Source organism: Larus michahellis, chromosome 5 (assembly GCF_964199755.1).
Source record: "Larus michahellis chromosome 5, bLarMic1.1, whole genome shotgun sequence".
Taxonomy (NCBI): Eukaryota; Metazoa; Chordata; class Aves; order Charadriiformes; family Laridae; genus Larus; species Larus michahellis.
This window is the reverse complement of record NC_133900.1, coordinates 26,169,750-26,188,721: the sequence shown is the minus strand read 5'-3', so window position 1 is coordinate 26,188,721 and position 18,972 is coordinate 26,169,750. Positions and strand designations below refer to the sequence as shown.

Sequence of the window (18,972 nt, the reverse complement as noted above, 5' to 3'; positions counted from 1 at the left end):
AGTATAAATGCATTTTTACAACCTGCTTATTAAACATCCACACGTGCGTTATTTACAAACAATGCACATATGCCTCTGAAATCACAGCAGGCATCAGCGTTTGACTCCCAGTTAACAACCGGGGCCCAACCCTGTGAGGACACATGCACAGAACTAAGGCAGCGCTGGAATGTATCTCACTGCATGGTCAAACATCCCATACGCACTGAGATGAAAGCCTGTGGCAGGAGCAGAAAGTGCTTTGGTTCTTACCGGCTGGTCAGTTCGGTTGATGCCGATGAGGAAGAGGAGTTCTGCCACAAAGAGGCTGATGCACAAGTTCTTGTGAATCGTGTTGCGGTCACTCTGCAGCCCACGGAAGAAGCAGAAGGTGAAGATGCAGATCAGAAGGCAGACCAGTGAGAGCAGGATGCCAACCCACGTGATAAAGTCCAGGAGCAGGTCATGGACTGCATCGCTGTGCTGGAGATAAAACCAAAAAAAATCATTAGTTCTATGCTGCATGACTTCTAATCCAACCCAGACACAAAGTGAGGTTGTCTGAGACCCTTCCCCAAATATTTGCATCCACTGACCAAGCTGTGGCACAATGGACCTGTAGCAAAAAGACTAAATGGACCTAGATTTCAATCCTGCATCAAGAAACCTGCAACCTGAAACACAGACTCCAAAGCTTCTGCCAAGCTGCAGGTGCCCTGAAGAGACTCAGACCCCAAACTATCCTAGGAACAACGATGCTGTTGTTGAAAATACTGAGATGTCATAGCCAGCCTTGCGTGCAGCTCCATCTTTCACAAACAAGGCAAAGGAGTGAATACATAGTATAAAGAACCATCAAACACTGTCATTCAAGTGTAAAAATGTTTCCTGCTACCAACACCAAGGAGATTACAACCATTTACCAATAGAGGAAAAAAAGACTCTCTTTAAACGTTCACAAAGGCGTAGGAGCTTGGAGGCTTTGGACAGACAGAGATCACTTAAATGTCTTAGGTTAGGTTTTTTCACTGGGGAAGGAGAAATAAAATTTGATTTTTCTTTTTCAAACCCTGGAGCTCTATTTTAAAACTCCTGGGAAGCCAGATTGATCCCTAGAATGCTACCCAGAAAAAAAAAAAAAAGACAGATCTTTTAACACAAATTTACTTTTAAACTGTAACAGAACAGTGATTTTAAGACAGCTTGGAAAATGAGTGATTCCTTGTGATGAACTTGTAACATGGTTTTACCCCAAAGCCATGCAAACATGGCTATTGCGGTGGCAAAGTTAGGCGACACAACAACAAAGTCTTGCGAGGGGCAGCACAGGTGTGCCCTGGCTCTGCTGATAAAACACTGCTGGATTGCTCCTGGGTTTACGCTGCATCTTCCTCCCAGAAAGAGGAGGAGGGTGCTGGGACCCCGACGCTGAAGGTGTCCCACCACCTTAGTCCTTATTCAGGCTGTAAAACTCGCCCGTAACTCCCCAAGCTTCCACCAGATGCGGTGAAATTAGAGATATCGTTACTTAGTAAAATGTAAATAAGAAATGAGAAATACATGGTGAGTCACGGGATGGCTGCTCGGGGCTAAGTGGTTAGAGTCAATGAGTTGAGGGAAAGATTGGCTGGAAATCTCTGGGGTTTTTTTAAAAAGACCAGAGAGGCCTGAAACCCTGCTCTGTAGTCCACCAGTCTGTGTTATAAGTCGTATTCACGTTCCCCTCTGCTTCTGGCATTTTGATGACTTAGGCATTATGTAGGCTGGCAAATACAATAGTGTCACACTTCAGAAAGCCGGGACAAACTGGCAACATTTTCTTCCCTGGGGGATAAAAGCTTATGACAGATGGAGGGAAAAGGTGATTAATTTATCCATTTTCCTTGCCTGCTTGCCAATGATAAAGCCACATCAAACGTCAGGCCTTTCCTAGTATACACTTTGCTATGTCAGCACCCGTGAGAAACAACTCAAACCTTTCAGCTCTTTGGCTTTATCAGTATGAGTGATAGGCATCAAATGATAATGGAGGATGGGGAGTGACTTTTCCCTCCATCTCTTCCATGCTGGAAGTTTTGTTTCCAGGGAGACTTGGAGGTGGAGAGATGAGGGCTCCTTTCCCCAAAAGCTCCTGCAGCTCTTCCTGAGTATTTCCAGTATCTAAGGAACTAGGGATCGCAAGTCCAACAGGGAGGCAAAAAATCATTGTGTGCTTACTGTAGAACATGACAGAAATTCCTATTCCAGCTCCTCCAGCAGTACCAAGAAAACTGAGAAGATGAAGCACACATCATTTTCCTGGCGGCTGCGCATTGCTTTATCTCAGTGTCATTCCAGCTCATCCATCCCTCTTAACTCAGTGTGAAAAAATGTTAATGCAAACCTTGCACCTTGCAAATCATTCTTTCTTTCATCCGCGGCTGCTGGGGAACGGCAGGAGAGCATCTCCCTGAACAATCCCGCCAGCTCACCTGATCTGATTGTCCTCCCAGGCTGAAGTGACCAAGAGCTCTTGGGCTGGACAAGCCGGGCAAGGCAGCTAATGCAGGTGGATGAAAGGAGAAAGAAACCAGGCAGATTTTGGCCAGCTGCATCCATCCCATCCAGATGTTACCAATGATGCAGATTCATATATCCCAAGGCAAAGTTACCCTGGCACAGGGAAAGCTCTCCAAGGGCTTCTTCCCCTACATGAGATGAATCTTACAGGTCTCAGCTCCTGTACCTCTATCATGAAACCATAACTCTGCTAACTCTAAGACAAAATGCAGGAACTAGGGGTGGTTTTGGTCCTGGCGAGGGATCCTTCCATCTAGGTTCATGGTGTTCCTCAGGGAAGGGCTGCTTGCCCATGAAGCTCACCATGCTTAGCAAGAAACGCAGACTTCATTGCTGTATTATTATTATCGCTCTTACTACTCTTCTTTTTAGTATTAATCATAATGATAATACTGATTTTATGTACATAACATCCATCCCTGGAGTGCTGGGAAACAACTTCTGCGTAATTACAACCTCCCTCAACAAACTCACAAAAGAACAAACAAAACGGAATAATAACAATAAACTGGGAACAAGAGCAATTTTAAAACACCCCAGGGAAAAAAATATGTATTTGTAGCTTTTCTAGTAAAGTCCAAGAGAAGAAACAAGCTGGATTTCAAAGGCTGGGTGCACTCTGTCCTGTTTGGGATCCCCAATTTCAGGTGCCACAGCAGATCTGATGGGTCAGAGAGGAGTTGGTAAGAACTAACATCCTTCCCATGGCAGTCCCAACCGCCCCCAGGCCAGGCACATCCAGAGCTTTTACACCAGTGAGTCCAACAACAAGGAACTTGATTTTACTGGAGATTGAAACTTGTAAAATACTGTGCCGCCACAGGCCACAAAGCAGAACAGTATGGGCAAAGGAGGAACCATGGTAATAGCTCCTCAGTGCCATGAGATTATCCTTGCCATCACCCGATCGCTACGTGACAAATAAGGGAGCAACGTACCTGGTTTACACAGTCGGTACGTGGCATTCCAGGGTTAAGTATGATAAACAGCACACTGGGATTTTATACCTGAGTTGCTCACAGTCTCCGAGCCTGGTCCCTCAACCCCAGAGACATACAAGAGGAGCCAATTTTCTCTTTACTCTGCCCAGCACTCTTCAAGACTTAGGACAAAATAGCTTTGACGTACGTGCTAATGATATCCTTCCAGCACCCTGCAAGCCCTCGGGTCCCTCAGGCATGCAAAACACAAAAAACCCCAGCAGTGTATTGATAACGGTCAACTCTTGCTTCTTGATAATCTCCTCAAAGACCTGGGAAACCGGAAGAGCCCATGGGAGATACCAGCCGTCAGTCCAAGGGACAACTTCCTGATAGCATCAATCAAAGTGCTCCTTGCCCAAATGCACCATGGCTGTCAAGACCAGTCCTACATGGCCCAGCATGCAAGCCACTGAGTTTTGTTACCGCTAAGCTATGCTGGTGTTGCAGGTAAGCTGAGACAAGTTATTTTCAACACAGGAATGACTTATTGAGTAACTGAAAGAAATAAAATAACCCGCTTCAGTGAAAGGGTTTCTATATTAAGTACATTTTGCATTCACGATTTAGGCATGAACCTGACCCAAAGCCCAGTGAAAGAAGATCTCCCTGGCTTTGGAATAAAGTCCCACTTTTGCTCCGGTGGGGCCAGGAGCGGCAGGAGGAGAGCTGACGGAAACCTGTGCAGGAGGAGTTACAGGAGCCCTGGTAGCAACCACAGCAGGGTGAGCAGGCAGCCTAGATATTGTCCAGGCTGGGAAAATCAATGAGGAGCTTTGGCAGCGCCTGTACACCAAAGCTGAGCTAATAAAAACAAATCCCAGGGAATGTCAGCTTATGACAGAATGGCTTTCCCTGAGATGAACAGCCATTTCCTCCCTTATTAAAAACATCAGTAGAAGAAAACGCAGCCAAACCAAGCTGCCAACAGCACAGGACACATTCCTTTGCCTAATCTGTCCTTCCAGGAATGGAAAGAGTATTATGTTTTGTGGGTGGAGGAATAAGCAAGCAGTAAATAAAAACACAGTGTCATCGGCTAGCTCAGATATGACCGCTCTGTGCCCAGTGGGAGCTGGCAGTGTGCTGGGCTGGGCAGAGACCCAAGTGGGACAGGTTTGAACTCCTGTGAGTTGCTGATACCGCTCCTCGGATCTGTAGCTATCTGGGGTCATGTGGGTTCCCTTTGCCCTTTTTCCCCTCATCGCTGGTGTTGAGAGAGGATAACTGCTATGACCTGGCTGTAATGCCTCATGGCTAAGTGCAAAGGGCTCCTTAAGAAGCAAATGGTTTTGTAGATATGCCAAAAGCATCAGCTGGGCTACAGGGGCTGGGAGGAAATCCCAAGCACTCCCGCAGTGCACCTGGGCAGGCTAATGGCATTGCCTGCCATGGCTATGCAGGCATGAGAGGTTTCGAGAGGGCTTTTTCCCCTCTGTGGCCAAGAGGGAGATGTGTTGGGGGGATCCCATTGCTTTACCACCCATACTCTCCCTCTTCCCCAAGGATGTACCAAGGGAGGCAGGCAGCTCTGCTCCACAGTGGACACAGCGCCCGTGGACCTGGTACATATCCCTTCTGTGCTCTTCAAAGGTGATGCTGTCAAGGGCACCACCAGGCCCTAACCCAGGAATAAAGGGAGCTTAATTCACAGAATCACAGAATGATAGGGCTTGGAAGGGACCACTGGAGATCATCTAGTCCAACCCCCCTGCCAGAGCAGGGTCACATAGAGCAGGTTGCACAGGAACGCATCCAGGTGGGTTTTGAATGTCTCCAGAGATGGAGACTCCACCACCTCTCTGGGCAGCCTGTTCCAGGGCTCTGCCACCCTCAAAGTAAAGAAGTTCCTCCTCATGTTTAGGTGGAACTTCCTATGCTCAAGTTTGTGCCCGTTACCTCTTGTCCTGTCACTGGACACCACTGAAAAGAGCCTGGCCCCATCCTCCGGACACCCACCCTTTAAGGATTTGTAAGCGTTGATAAGATTCCCCCTCAGTCATCTTTTTTCCAGACTAAAGAGACCCAAGTCCTGCAGCCTTTCCTCATAAAAGAGATGTGCCAGTCCCCTAATCATTTTGGTAGCCCTTTGCTGCACCCTCTCCACCAGCTCCCTGTCCTTCTTGAACCGGGGAGCCCAGAACTGGACACAGTACTCCAGGTGTGGCCTCACCAAGGCAGAGTAGGGGGGGAGGATGACCTCCCTCGACCTGCTGGCCACACTCTTCTTGATGCACCCCAGGATGCCATTGGCCTCTTTGGCCACGAGGGCACATTGCTGGCTCATGGTCATCCTGTTGTCCACCAGGACTCCCAGGTCTCTTTCCACAGAGCTGCTCTCCAGCAGGTCAGCCCCCAACCTGTACTGGTGCATGGGGTTATTCCTCCCCAGGGGCAGGACCCTACACTTGTCCTTGTTGAATTTCACAAGGTTCCTCTCTGTCCAAATCTCCAGCCTGTCCAGGTCTCTCTGTGTGGCGGCACAGCCTTCCGGTGTGTCAGCCACTCCTCACAGTTTTGCATCATCAGCAAACTTGCTGAGGGCGCACTCTGTCCCCTCATCCAGGTCATTGATGAATATATTGAACAGGACCCAGTACTGACCCCTGGGGAACACCACTCGTCACCGACCTCCAACTAGACTCTGTGCCCCTAATCACGATCCTCTGAGCTCTGTCTTTCAACCAGTTATCTATCCACCCCACTGTCCATTCATCTAACCCACACTTCCTAAGCTTCCCTATGAGGATGCTGTGGGAGACCGTGTCAAACGCCTTGCTCAAGTCAAGGCAGACCACATCCACTGCCCTCCCCTCAGCTATCCATCCAGTCATGCCATCATAGAAGGCTATCAGGTAAGTCAGACGTGATTTCCCCTTGGTGAATCTGTGTTGAGTACTTCTGATAGCTTTCTTTTCCTCCACACACTTTAAGAATGAGCTGTTCCATCATCTTTCCAGGGATGGAGGTGAGGCTGACCGGTGTGTGGTTTCCTGGGTCCTCCTTCTTGCCCTTTTTGAAGACTGGAGTGACATTGCTTTCCTCCAGTCCTCAGGCACCTTGCCTGTTCTCCAGGACCTTTCCAAGATGATGGAGAGTGGCCCAGCAATGACTTCCGCCAGCTCCCTCAGCACTCTCGGGTGCATCCCATCAGGACCCATGGACTTGTGGATATCCAGTTTACTTAATTGATCTCTAACTCGATCCTCCTCAACCAAGGCGAAATCTTCCTTCGTCCAGACTTTTCCTGTTACTTTCTCCAAAGTCTGGGACTCCTGAGGGCTGGGCCGAGCAGTAAAGACTGAAGAAAAGAAAGCATTCAGTAACTCTGTCTTCTCTGCATCCTCCGTCACCATGGCTCCTGTATCATTCAACAGTGGGCCTACATTTTCTAAAATTTTCCTTTTGCCTCCGATATACTTGAAGAAACCTTTCCTGTTGAGCTTGACATCCCTTGCCAGGTTTAATTCCAAGGGGGCGTTGGCTTTCCTCATTTCATCCCTGCACGCTCTGACAGCGTTCCTGTAATCTTCCTAAGTGGTCAGTCCCTTCTTCCACGTACTGCAAACTTCCTTCTTCCACTTGAGGTTTTTCAGAAGCTCCCTGCTCAACGATGCAGGTCTCCTGTTTCCCTTGCCTAATTTCTTGCTCTTAGGGATGCACCAATCCTGAGCTTGGAGAAAGTCGTATTTGAATTCCTACCTGAAGCCCCTGTGCAACATCATCACCTTCTGGCTATGGCCACTTAAAATAAGGCTCTGACTCAAAAGCACTCCTACAAGGTGGTTTAGCCACCTTTTCTCTCCTTTCCTTAGTCCTCAAAGCTGCCTTCATATTCTGCATGGGCCACACAGACCATCTTCCTCCTCCTCTGCCTTCCTCGGCAAGATGAAGGCCTCCCAGCATAACCCTTTCCCACAAACTTCTGCCCAAAATGCAACAGCCTTCCAGTGACTGCCAGAAGCAGCAGCCAGTGCAAGCTGCAGAAACCCCCATGGCCAAAATAAAGTGATACAGGGGCAGGTGTGCACAGAGAAATGGGTACAGACCTCACCTTGCCATGTGTTACAAACGCTACTGTGGATACGGCGTGTGGCAAGAGCCCAGAGTTTCCATTGCACTCACTGACACCGCTGCAACTGAAATGCAGTTGAGGTGAGATTCAGTTGTGGAGAGGAGGAGAGGCTCAGGACATTAACTGTATCCGTCATCTTGCCCTCCCGTGCTTTGTTGGATTTAGTAAAGCAGCACAGCTCTGCTTACTCATAAGGCATCTCCAACCCGAGAAATGAGCTATGGCGGTCGTGCCAAACTCAGTGTAGACATCTGCCCAGCCAAGATGCTGGCTTGTTAATTTGAGTTCCCAGAAAAAAATCTGGTCACAGCATCATCAACTTCTGCTGTCGCACCGATGGTCTTACCCAGCCTGCCGCCAGGAGACAGCTGGGACATGGCTCCACCACACCACAGCCACTACCTTCACTTTGGTCATCGCATTCGCCCTGCTCTCTGCCAGAAAGGAAGGGGGCAGCAAGAAATAGGGTAAGGCTTAGCACTTGCAAATGGGAGCTACCTGAATTGCACATTTTAGGACAGAGGACCAGGAAACCCTGCAGAGTCATACTGTTCTCATGCTGCCGACTGTGCAACTAGCCCCGGCTTGCAGATTGCAGAGTCAAGAAGGGCGATGCTAAGCAAATAGCAAATGTACCTGTTGGATTGGTGGGAAAGCAAGCTGTGGCTAATAAGCTGCTGTGTGCTCAAATTTTTGACACTTGTAAGCGCTGAGCTAAGAAACTGCAAATTCAAGGGCTTGGAGTACATCTTTCTGAAGCCAGGCTCTAGATGCTTTCAGGTTGGACACTCAAAAGTGGCCAGCTGAGAAGGTCTGGGTCAATGCTTCAGTGAATGCTCAGACAAGGACCAGCAAGACGTCAAACCCAGCAGAACTAGAAACATTAAGACACAACTAGGGCTCAACCCAAAACAATGTGTGTCAAACTGGGGAACTTGGGGAACTCAAGGAACTTCCTGGTGTGACTACCTAGACAAAAATCTCAAGGACTGCTACCAGGTACAACTCTGAATCGAGCTCGTCGGCATGATTACAGATTTCTCTTCCTAACCCAAGCTCAAATACGGCTGTATTTTGAATTTTAAAATCTCATTGAAGACAAGCACATTTAATAACTTTTCTGCTTAATTAAAACAGTTCTTATTTAATAACATATTAGAATAAGTTACTTTTTGCAATGTGTAATTTTTTTTTTTTTTTTTTTGAGAATTAACCCCTTTGATGGTACGAAATTATTTGTCTGGCAAAATTCATCACATAGCGGTTTCAGTAATTTACTTCTGCAGTTCGGGTGCTTTTGCAATCCTGCACCCACTTCTGCTTTCACTCACTGCTGTTCAATCCCACAAGTGCTAATATATGGGTAAGCCAGCACTGCAATAACTTCAGCTTGCTCTTTATATCCGAAATGGCTGTATTGCTTTAGGCAACGGACCGCTGCATTCTATTCAGACTTCATATATTTTTATTCCTTTCTCTTCTTAGCTTGCCTTACACTTCCATTCCCCAAATAATTAGCACGGTGTAATGTGTTTGTGGTATAGAATAACATGTAAAAGCTTCCGATTAATTGCTACAGTTAAAACACCTTTCTTTTTTTTTCCCTTTCTCTCTTGTTTTGTTTAGTTATTTATTTTTAAAGAAAAGTAAGCTCTCTCATTCACTACATACTGATAAGCAACATTTAACTACCCTGAGGTACCTTTGCTTATTCTGTTTTGGGTGGGTTTTTTAATTGCATTTTCCCACCAGCTCTGAACTTGTTTTCCAGCTGCATATTTTTCCCATGGTACATTTGAGATGCAACTGCTATAATTAATATGATGCAAAGCAACAGCTTGTACGAAAAACAGCTTGTAAATTTTGAATAATTCTGCAGCAATTATATAGGTAGAATGGCTTATTTAACTATGGGCTTTGTCCCACGGCATGGGAACTACCATGTTTTTACAGCATTTCAGGGTCATGACAAATACCCTACTCATACAAACAATAGATAGATATTTAACATAGATCTCATCTATGTTCATAATTTAACAAGATATCTATAAGACTGTAATCATTTTCCCACAACACAAGTCAAATGAGCTTCTTAGCTGATGTAAAAAAGTGGTTTGTTTCCAAGTCTTAAAATCTCTCTCCAAAAGGAGGTTCTCATTTTTCCTGGTAAATTGACCGAAAGGGCAACCAACACTGCAGGTCTGTAAGGTCATCCCTTGCCAGGAGGATGCATCAGCGAGGTCCAGCTCACAGGTCATTACGCTCCTGCTGTCCTCTCCCCATGCTAGCTGGGCTTTGACAACAGCTGGAGGGGTACCTGAGGGTGCGGGTCCATCGCTCTTCCCAGCAGCTATACATCTTGCTTGTGTGCACAGCAGGCTCTTGGTCTTGGTCACTCTTATTTACCCCACTGAAATATATGGGTGAATATGAAACTCTAGGCTCAAGTAATTGAACAGGCAGAAGGCATCTTCAAATTAAAATCTCCTCCTCTTAATCAGGTACTGTCCTATTAAGACTGGAACCGATCCCAGCAGCTTCCACTCTTGAAGCACACCAATAAATCCCTGCCACCATGGTCAGCCAATGTCATTTTCTGCCCCTTCGGACAAAGACATATTGCTGTTTCACGCTAGAGAGCCAGACGGCTATCAATCACCTCCTCAGCAGCGCTACCTTCCAGCTCCGCCTTGCCACATACGCTCTGCTAATAATTAAATCCCAGAATGTAACTCACAGAGCAGCCACCAAGGTCCCCTCCGGAGAACACGCTCTTTTGCCATGCTACCAGGGAGGGAGATCATTCGGGACCAGAAGTGACACTTGTCAAATTGGTACTGGCTTTTGATTAAGGAGCTGGACTCCGATGTCCGCTCCTCACGATGCCTGGTGTTCGGTCTCATTAGTTAGGGAGATGTGGATACTCATTACACAAAAGGATGCTTCCTACAGATCCAAAAGTCCAACAAACTGAAGTCAGTAAGCTAAAGATCTCAGTTATAGGAGAAAATTGTTTCTGTTGCAAAACTCCCAGAATATTATTAATCATTGTGTGTACAACAGTCCTCTTTAGGAATTCTAGTCACTGGCCAGAACACTGCTGTAAGAGGTCCCGCACAAGCATGCAACATCCTTTCCCCAAAGATCATTTCACCTCCAAGAAGACTAGAAGGCCTTTGAGGCAAGAAATGCCGTTTTGTACAAGACATGAGTCAACAAAATGGCCCAAAAGCGTGCCTACAAGAGATGAATGTGAGTCAGTGAACGACAACAACCCACATTTATTTTTAAACCTCCACCTTTCCAAACCAGCAGGTATTCTGCTGCCAAGACTTTAAAATCAACTCATTGCAACAGCATAAGGAATGTCATATAAGCCACCTCCCGGATCTGCCAAGAGCCACATGGCCAGCTCCACCAGCAGACCGGAGTGGGATGGTGCTGCCAGGAAGAGCAAGGTGATGAGCAGCTGGAGGGAAGAGTTGCAGATGTTTGCAAGGTACACACCTGCCTTCACCCTCAGACAGGGATGATCACTAAAGCGGCCATGCCAGGAAGCTGTCCAGTTGCATCAGACTCAACAAAGTGGAGCCAATTTGGCTCCTACAGTAATGATACTTTGTCTGCAGCCAAATGATAAAACATGACCTGAAAGTCTTGAGGGCACTCGTTAACACCCAGAAACACCCACTGGCTAATAGCACACTGGCTTGGCACTTGGGAAGCTTCCAGCTGTAGCTCTTTCCAAACTGTTGGCTGAGCATGGGTAAGCAAGGGTCTCACATGCTCTTTCTGCAAGATGAGATAACACCAGCACTACCGGTCTAATGAGGTTTGGGTGAAATGCTGCGCAGACAAGGCTGACCTACTTGCAGTTTGGGAAGAGGCTTGTTCGGTGCTAGCTTGTATCTGCACCGCGCAGTAGGGATCGCCCACATTCACATCAGCGGAGTGGAAAGCTATCTGCATTTCCCAGGTGCAACCTCTGATTTCAGTGACTTAGGTATATCTGTTAACTCCAGGCAGGGGACAATGAGTCAAACACACATTTCTTTGGAAAATTCAAGCGGTTCTAGGAAACTGGCAAAAATAGACCCGGACTGCAGAATGCCATTAACTTGCAAACATGTGGTCTGAATAGGCAATTTCTTCAGACATCTCCCAGGATAATGCCACAGCCATTTAATGGCATGTCTCCTGGACCGGTAGTGACTCCTGCAGAATACAACGGACATATCATCCTGCAGCAGCAGGATACCTATCATGCCCCTCTCAGCTAGACCCAGTTGTTGTGGCAAATGTGTTGCCAGGCTCCCGTTTCTTTTTTTGCAGAGCTTTGTTCATGCATGACGGTGCTTTAATATGTATTTTTATTGCAGCTCTTCACATTCCTCTTCAGATTATCAAGTGAAACAAAAATATACAAAAGAGTGACACTGGAAGACTATTTGAGAAAAGGTCTTTTAAAACCATAATAGCTTCTGTGGTTATGCAGCCATGGAAGTGGCTCTGAAATGTTCTGTCTGCATGGAAGCTGCCAGATTCATATCTAGCTCAGAACCGTGGATTATGCTGCACTGCCAGGCACACGAAACAGAGACACTGCAACGCAGAAAATCACTAGGCCAAAGTCTTTTGGGCAACAGGGACTTCTGCTCTTCTTTCTACGGCAGCTGAGACTGTTCTCAACCAAAGACAGTGAAGACAGCTCAGGAAATGGAGGACCATCTCAACCATTCTCCTGCTCTTGAATAAAATCTGAAATGTGCACTTCACTTCCCAAGCCACTGCCACCATGAGGAACACTACTTTCAGGAGTATTTCTTTAGCTCCCGCAGGGATAGTCATGTGGGAAGCCAGAATTACCTCATGGACCTAAATGCAGGCAACCGAACTAGCTGATCACCTACTGGCCGCGGGCAGATGTACTGCAGTCTATGCAGGATGGTATAACGAACTTCCCTTTTACGTGTAGGTCGCTGTAACGTAGTGAGACATAGAGAATGTATCCTTTTCCCCTAGTTGGAAGCTGGAAAATACTTTTGGCTCCACACACGCACCTTACACAAACATGTGTGGCAGTGTATCTGCAGCTGCTATAAGCAGGACACACAACTTGCACCCCACGACACAAGCTCTGCATGCTTCTGTCCCACCACCCAGGGTGCTCACTACTCCCTGGTGGCACACTGAGGACCCCACAAGTAAGGACCCAGCCAGGAGATGTTCTGCACCAGTAAGCAAAGTATGTGGCAACAGCTACTTCTGCTCACTCATCGTCCTCAGCTGAGAGCTGCCCATGCCAGGAGCTCTAGACAGGCTTTGCATTGGTGTGACTATCTCCTGTTTCACCATACAGCAGAAGGATGATTTACACCAGATGGTTTCTACTGTTAGAGCTACTGTCACACAGCGATCTCCCTGCTCAGCTCCATTTGCAGTAACAAAATGGTGTCACATTGGCCACTTTTCCTGCCCAGTGCATGGGCAGCCTCTGAATCTGCAACACCTACCTTAACTTCCACGTGTGCCATCAGGACTGCAAAGTTGGTTAGGTGATTGCAGGAGCATGTCGTGTGTGTCTTGTTAGTTGTCAGGAGGCGACATCCCTGGGTAGACCAATACCCTGTCATTGTACGCTTTGTATAGCTCCAGAATGAACAGTTTGGATTGAAATTTTCTTCTGACTGCTGCAGGGAAGAAATTAATAAATGCAATAAAAATGATAGGGTTTCAGAGATTTCTAAATGCGCTATTTTTTTTTCCCAGAGGCACTTTGTAACTCTCACCCTTTAATTTTGGATAAACAATCAGCAGTGGTTTATAAGTCAAGTATTACTTGCCGTATAGCCAGAGAAAGTTAGACTGTTGCTGCTCTCTTTGCTAATGCAAACTTAGTTCTTTGTTCTTGATTAATTTCAGCCATAGACTAAATCCAGCTCTTCAAAACCAGATTGCTTCATTTGCATTGCAGAGCAGAGAAATTAATTGCTTTAAGCAATCAACTTTTGTAATGACTGTGCTTGGCTAACAGGAGGACTAGCTGTCCTCTTTCACTGTAATTTCACTTTCTCCTAATATCCCCTGCCACCATGATAAAATAATATTATGGTCTTTTCTAATATATTGGTAGTTTTTAATTACAGAATGACGTGTGTCAGCAACTGAGCAATGGGCATCAGCTCAAAGCTGACTCTTTCTTTACTTTTATTAATGTAATGTAAAAGAGACATTCTCCATAAGTAACACAAAGTGCAAAGGAACAAATGTATAATTCAAAATCTAATCAAGGACTGTTGGGGGCCTCACATCAGCCAACTTTTGCATCACTTTGTTTTAGAAATTGGAAAAAAAAGAAACACACTTTGAGCTCACTCACCTTGATGTGCTTGACAGTAAACACCACGGGATCAGCTAGGTAAACCTTATTGCTGAACTCTTTGTTTATTGCTGCTGTGATGACAGGGGAGTTGACAATGACAGAGTGATTAGTTGACATTGCTTCTGTTCCCAGCTTCATGCTGGCGTTCTCCGTGGAGAGATAGGTGCCCAGGTTGTTGTACAGCACAAAAGCTACCCTGATTTCACCTAGAAGAGCAGTAAGAGGTTATGTATCCAGGTTATCTCAATAGTTTGTTGTTTTTTTTTTTTTTCAGATGACAAATCTCTTCTCTGAACCAACTTTAAAACTTCTCTGAGAAAATGTGAAAGGACCAAGATATGGCATATGAGAACTCGCCTCCTCCTGCCAATCCCAATGAGCACCATGAGGTGCACAAGCGGTCCATGGATAAGCAGGGCAGAGCTGCCTCTCTCAAAACAAACTTCTATGTGCAAACAGACCAGTGGAAGACAGACAGAGAAGGTGGGTTTATTTTTGGCGTCAGTGGGTGTAACTGGCTCCAGAGAAAAGAGGCCAGGTGGTCCATTTCCCATCTGACATAACACTTTGTTCTCCAGGCTATGCTTGGGAAACATGTTCCATTCTGGTGGGTCGCACAGATGCAGTATAAAACTATAATTAGAGTCCATTAATAAATTAAGACTACCTCAGAAAAGTGTGAGGACAAATCTGGGAGAAGGAATCCAAAACTTTCCAACCCAATTCCAATCTCACATGAAGTGTAAAACAAAATTGCAGAAACTCCATTAATAACATATATTTCTTTTCTTAATTTGCCAATCAGATAGCCCCTTCCTTCCACAAAAAAACACCATTAGGGAGCCTGCAGAAAGCCCAGGCTACCAGCCAACTGTTTTTAACTGAAACCATCCAGTTTGCCTTCTGTTTTGCACATTATTTCACAGGCTATAAATAAGAATTGAATGTGATCAGTTTGGCTTTATATGTATTCATTGTGGGAAGGCATTTTTTTGTTTCTATAGGAATCACCCCAGCTTCTGAGGAGGGTGAAGCACTGATGACTCCAAAGGTCCCTCCCAACCTCAATCCTTCTACTATAATTCTATTTCTAGCTCTTTGGTGGCCGCCAGGTGGGTGCCAACCTGATGCAAATTGATGGGATTCTCCTGATTTGACCAGAACTCCAGTGACACCGTGTTTAGAAATACAGAATTCCCCTTCCTCACTGCTGACACAGTTTCTCTTTCCCTACAAATCTCCAAAGCTCACCAGCGGACTGAAACTCCTGCCTGGAGTTTTGCTACGCATCTTGGGTTTTACAGTGTCTCTAAAAGAAATACTTCTCTTTAAATCCTGCGCGCAAAGATACCAAACCCCACCAAGGAAGCCAATGGCAAAACTTTCTTTCTGAACCACCAGACTAAACGTTTCTCTCAACAGTTGTCAGAAATTTTTGGCAGTTTTAACTGCCATTTTGGCGGTTTTAATGCATCTGGTCTGGCTGTAGTACTGCCCTATCTCTCCCTGTTTTGCCTGCAGTGACCAAAGCCCGTACTAGAATGCCTTCCCCTGCATACAGGTTAAATTTTAAAGGAACTCAGAAATAGAAGCGTGTTAGGCCCATTAGTAGAAAGCCTGGGAGTTCGAAGTTGGTCTATAGCAGGGCTGTAGAGACCAACAAATGTGTCTTCTCAAATTCCTATTCTGGAAATAAATGGCTTGGCAGCATGAAGACCATCCACATATAACATCATCTTTAATTTATGCTGTATCAGGAGGTTCATAAGCTTCAGAGAGAAAGGCACTGAAGATTTAGACTCATAACATTTAATCAACCTTTTCTGTCATGTTGGTGCATTATTAATATTTGCTACTATTGTTCCTTCCCCCTCCCTTTTCAGATATTTGTATAGTGCCCCACTGTGAAGCAGTTTACTTAAACAAGCCTCTTATCCCACCTGAAGCCTCCTACTGCAGACAACAGCAGCTAAAAGCACTTCTCTGGACTCAGCGCTGTGCCCCAACAGCCACATCATTCAAGGATCTGATGTATTTTTACCAGCACGTCATACTTTTGAAGGCTGTGAATCGCTTAGCAATATAATACCTTCCCAGTCAGTCAACTTAGCTTACAGTCAAGGGCATGAGCAACTGATGCTACTGTTAATTTAGATATTAACATAGCGATTAAACCTACCGTTTCGACCATTTTGTTTCAAGGTATTTGCTGACAGCTGAATGGCGCTCCCATGGCCCATGTTCTGGGGAAACTTCAGATCTTCCAGATTTCCATCTGTGCTAAGTCTCGCAACTTCCAGCTCTGTTTGCAAGAGAGACCGACACTAAGAAAAAATCTCTACCGAAATCATCTTTGATATGATACTTCAAAGCCACAAAATGGTGTTCCAGACCATCTGAGAGCAGAGGAATCAACTTACAATGTTTCATGCTAGACTCTGTTTGGGCTCCTATTTCTTTTTAAATCTTTGCCCTGAAGAAGTTTTAAACTTACTTAAAAGAAAAAAAAAAGGCAAATAAATTTTACTCTCCGTGGAAGACAAATACAACCAGTTCTTGTAAACAAGAACCTCAGGATATTAAGGACAATGGTTAAAATGAAAATTTGAAAATGCTACTTCTTTGCCACTGGCGATTGGTACTTTCCGTAGATGTTAACAGTGCTCAGGATCTGTATTCATGGAAATAGAAAGAAGAGTTGTTCTCATTTTACATATGCACAGTGGGAGTGCTGGTGCTTTCCATCATGCTTGTTTTTTAATTAAAATCAACAATCAGCCAAATAAAGACACAAATTTGTATGAAATGAAACACAATTGCATTACGATGAACAATCTCCCTGTGAGGCTGTGCTCTCATTGCTCTAGCGCAGATTTTGCCCTCAAAACAGGACTAATAAAGGCAGGTTAGGTGCTCATTTTCAATGGGATTTCAAGGGTAGAGAGCTGCCTTATTCCTTTAGGCTTTTTTGGAAAGACTTTTAAGTCCTTCAGATAAAGGACTAAGACATATCTAACAAATTGCTCCCCAGTTAACCTAGGGGCCAAGACCAGAGCCAGATTTCCCAGCCTTTACTCTCCCTCCGGCTGCTCTCGGTATTTATGGGATCTGTCCCTTACGGATATTGTCAGTATTTTCCCGGACGATGTCTGTCTTCAGCAGGTTATCAGCCAGCACGAAGGCACTGTCCTCCACAGTGTCGAGTAACTTGGTGGCTGCGCGCTGCTGTTCGCTTGCATTCAGGTCCCTCCACGCATTCAGAGCCTGTGGCTGCAGGAGGTTGTTCACTGTCTCCACCATGGCCTGCAAAGGAGAGGGATCGAGTGAGAAAGGGCTCCAGAGAACCTAAAGCACCATCAAGACCTCTGACATATGCTCAGTCCCATCCTCCACACATATCAATATATAGGGAGAGGACACCATCTCATTTCCCCACCCAATGGGGCAGCCTGCAATGGAGTTAGGCATCATTTATCCCATCAGAAAGGAGTGGGAAGAAATGTTGATTTTATTCTAAATGCAGGCTGGGAATAGCGCTTTTCTGCTTCCATGATCAGCAGCTCTGGGCTTGGAGTAAGAAGGAATTAGGGCTCGCAGGGGTGGAAGGGAGATGAGGAAATCATTAAGGAAATGTGCAGGAAAATAGATTTCAAAACCCATCTGTGAAGCATGTTGCTGCTCCCTGCAGCACCAGAATTCAAGAGCAGGGCTGGGGCACCCAAGGAAGGTATTTAATATCTGCAAGGGCTGTGCTCCTTGAGCGTTTCCCCCCACATAACCTCTGGCAAGCAGTCATGAAGACAGAGATTAGTTGAGTTGCGCCACTTCATCCAGAGAAGCAGCAGGTGCCTGTAGAGATTTAGTTAAGACACTACATTTCAAATCACTCCGTTCAGGAAGGAGTCAGCCCCGCAGTAACAACTTCAGTCCCTCCTGCGGCGCACCTTCTGCCCTGGGCTGCCACGCACAAAGAGCTCTCCCGTGGAGAACTTCCCACAGGTTAATCTGGATGCGCATCCAGGATCACACGAAACCACGCTGGCCTCATGATTGCAAAATTACAGCAGTAGAGCTTACCCAACCTGAAGGTTTTGCTCAGCCTAAAATTCCCTCTCAGTTACTAACCAGAGCTGACTCAACTACCTTCCAGCTAGCGTTTTTTAATGAGACCAGCTGTACCAGTTGGTAGAACTCCTTGTGCAGAGGAAAAGGGGAAAAAAAAAATAAAAATACTTTGATCGTGCTTTTTTCTGTTGGTTAGTGTCTAGCCACCAGGCAGGCCTGCCCCACAAAGAAACACCTCCACAGCCAGCTAAGCTGACTGAAGAAACCAACCTTTCCTTTAGGATGAAGCTGCTGTTCTTCATCTATTTCTGCACACTGAATACGTAGGCATCAGACCCACACCTCTTTCATGCAAAGCAAGGACAGTCCCATGGGATTTCAACATGTTGCAAGCCTAAAGGATGCCCCAAGGGGTCACTTTCATGGAAATACTTCAGTATTTACTCCTGACAGTGTTTCTAAACCTTCCTGCACAACATGACCTGTGAAAAGAAGATAATGGCATGGCCCTTTCTCACAGCAGAGCCCTCAGGAGGAGTGTTACAATGGCAACACGTGGCACAGAGAGTGTGGGGCATCCAGACTCACTCACCAGCCATGGTCAGATACAAATGTGCAATGGGAGAATATAATCACATCAAACCAGAATTTTGTTTTATTGCTATATCCAGGTGACCTTCAAAAAAATTTCAATTGTGGCAGAGTTCAAGGGGAAGCAAAGACAGATAGACCTGCCACTGCTGATGCTTTTAATCCCAGCAAAGACATTTCACTGAGATGTTGCCATGTACATCTTAGTCCTAAATATCCTTGAGGTTGGAAGGTTTCTCATACCACCATGGTTCCTCTTGGAAGACTGAGCCAGAATCAGGCTCCTCTGACAGTACAAAGCTCTGTACTCGCCAACCTACCTTTATTAATGATCAGTTAAC

At 45.8% G+C, this 18,972-nt stretch overlaps 1 protein-coding gene across 20 annotated transcripts in view; it reads right to left on the bottom strand.

The window, feature by feature from the left end:
• The window catches only part of ADGRL3 (adhesion G protein-coupled receptor L3), a 529,084-nt gene that overhangs the window by 68,859 nt on the left and 441,253 nt on the right, over positions 1-18,972 (bottom strand). For 19 of the 20 annotated variants that reach the window (XR_012587320.1, XM_074589233.1, XM_074589238.1 and 16 more), the window contains 5 exons: positions 17,095-17,278; positions 16,155-16,277; positions 13,973-14,181; positions 13,107-13,283; positions 253-462 (listed from right to left, as the gene is read on the bottom strand). Coding sequence is in view for 19 of the 20 variants with exons in the window: in XM_074589233.1 (XP_074445334.1) it covers positions 253-462; positions 13,107-13,283; positions 13,973-14,181; positions 16,155-16,277; positions 17,095-17,278 (903 nt within the window). In the remaining variant the exon portion in view is untranslated. The remainder of the gene's footprint in view (positions 1-252; positions 463-13,106; positions 13,284-13,972; positions 14,182-16,154; positions 16,278-17,094; positions 17,279-18,972) is intronic. The other variant, XM_074589236.1, reaches the window with a different exon arrangement.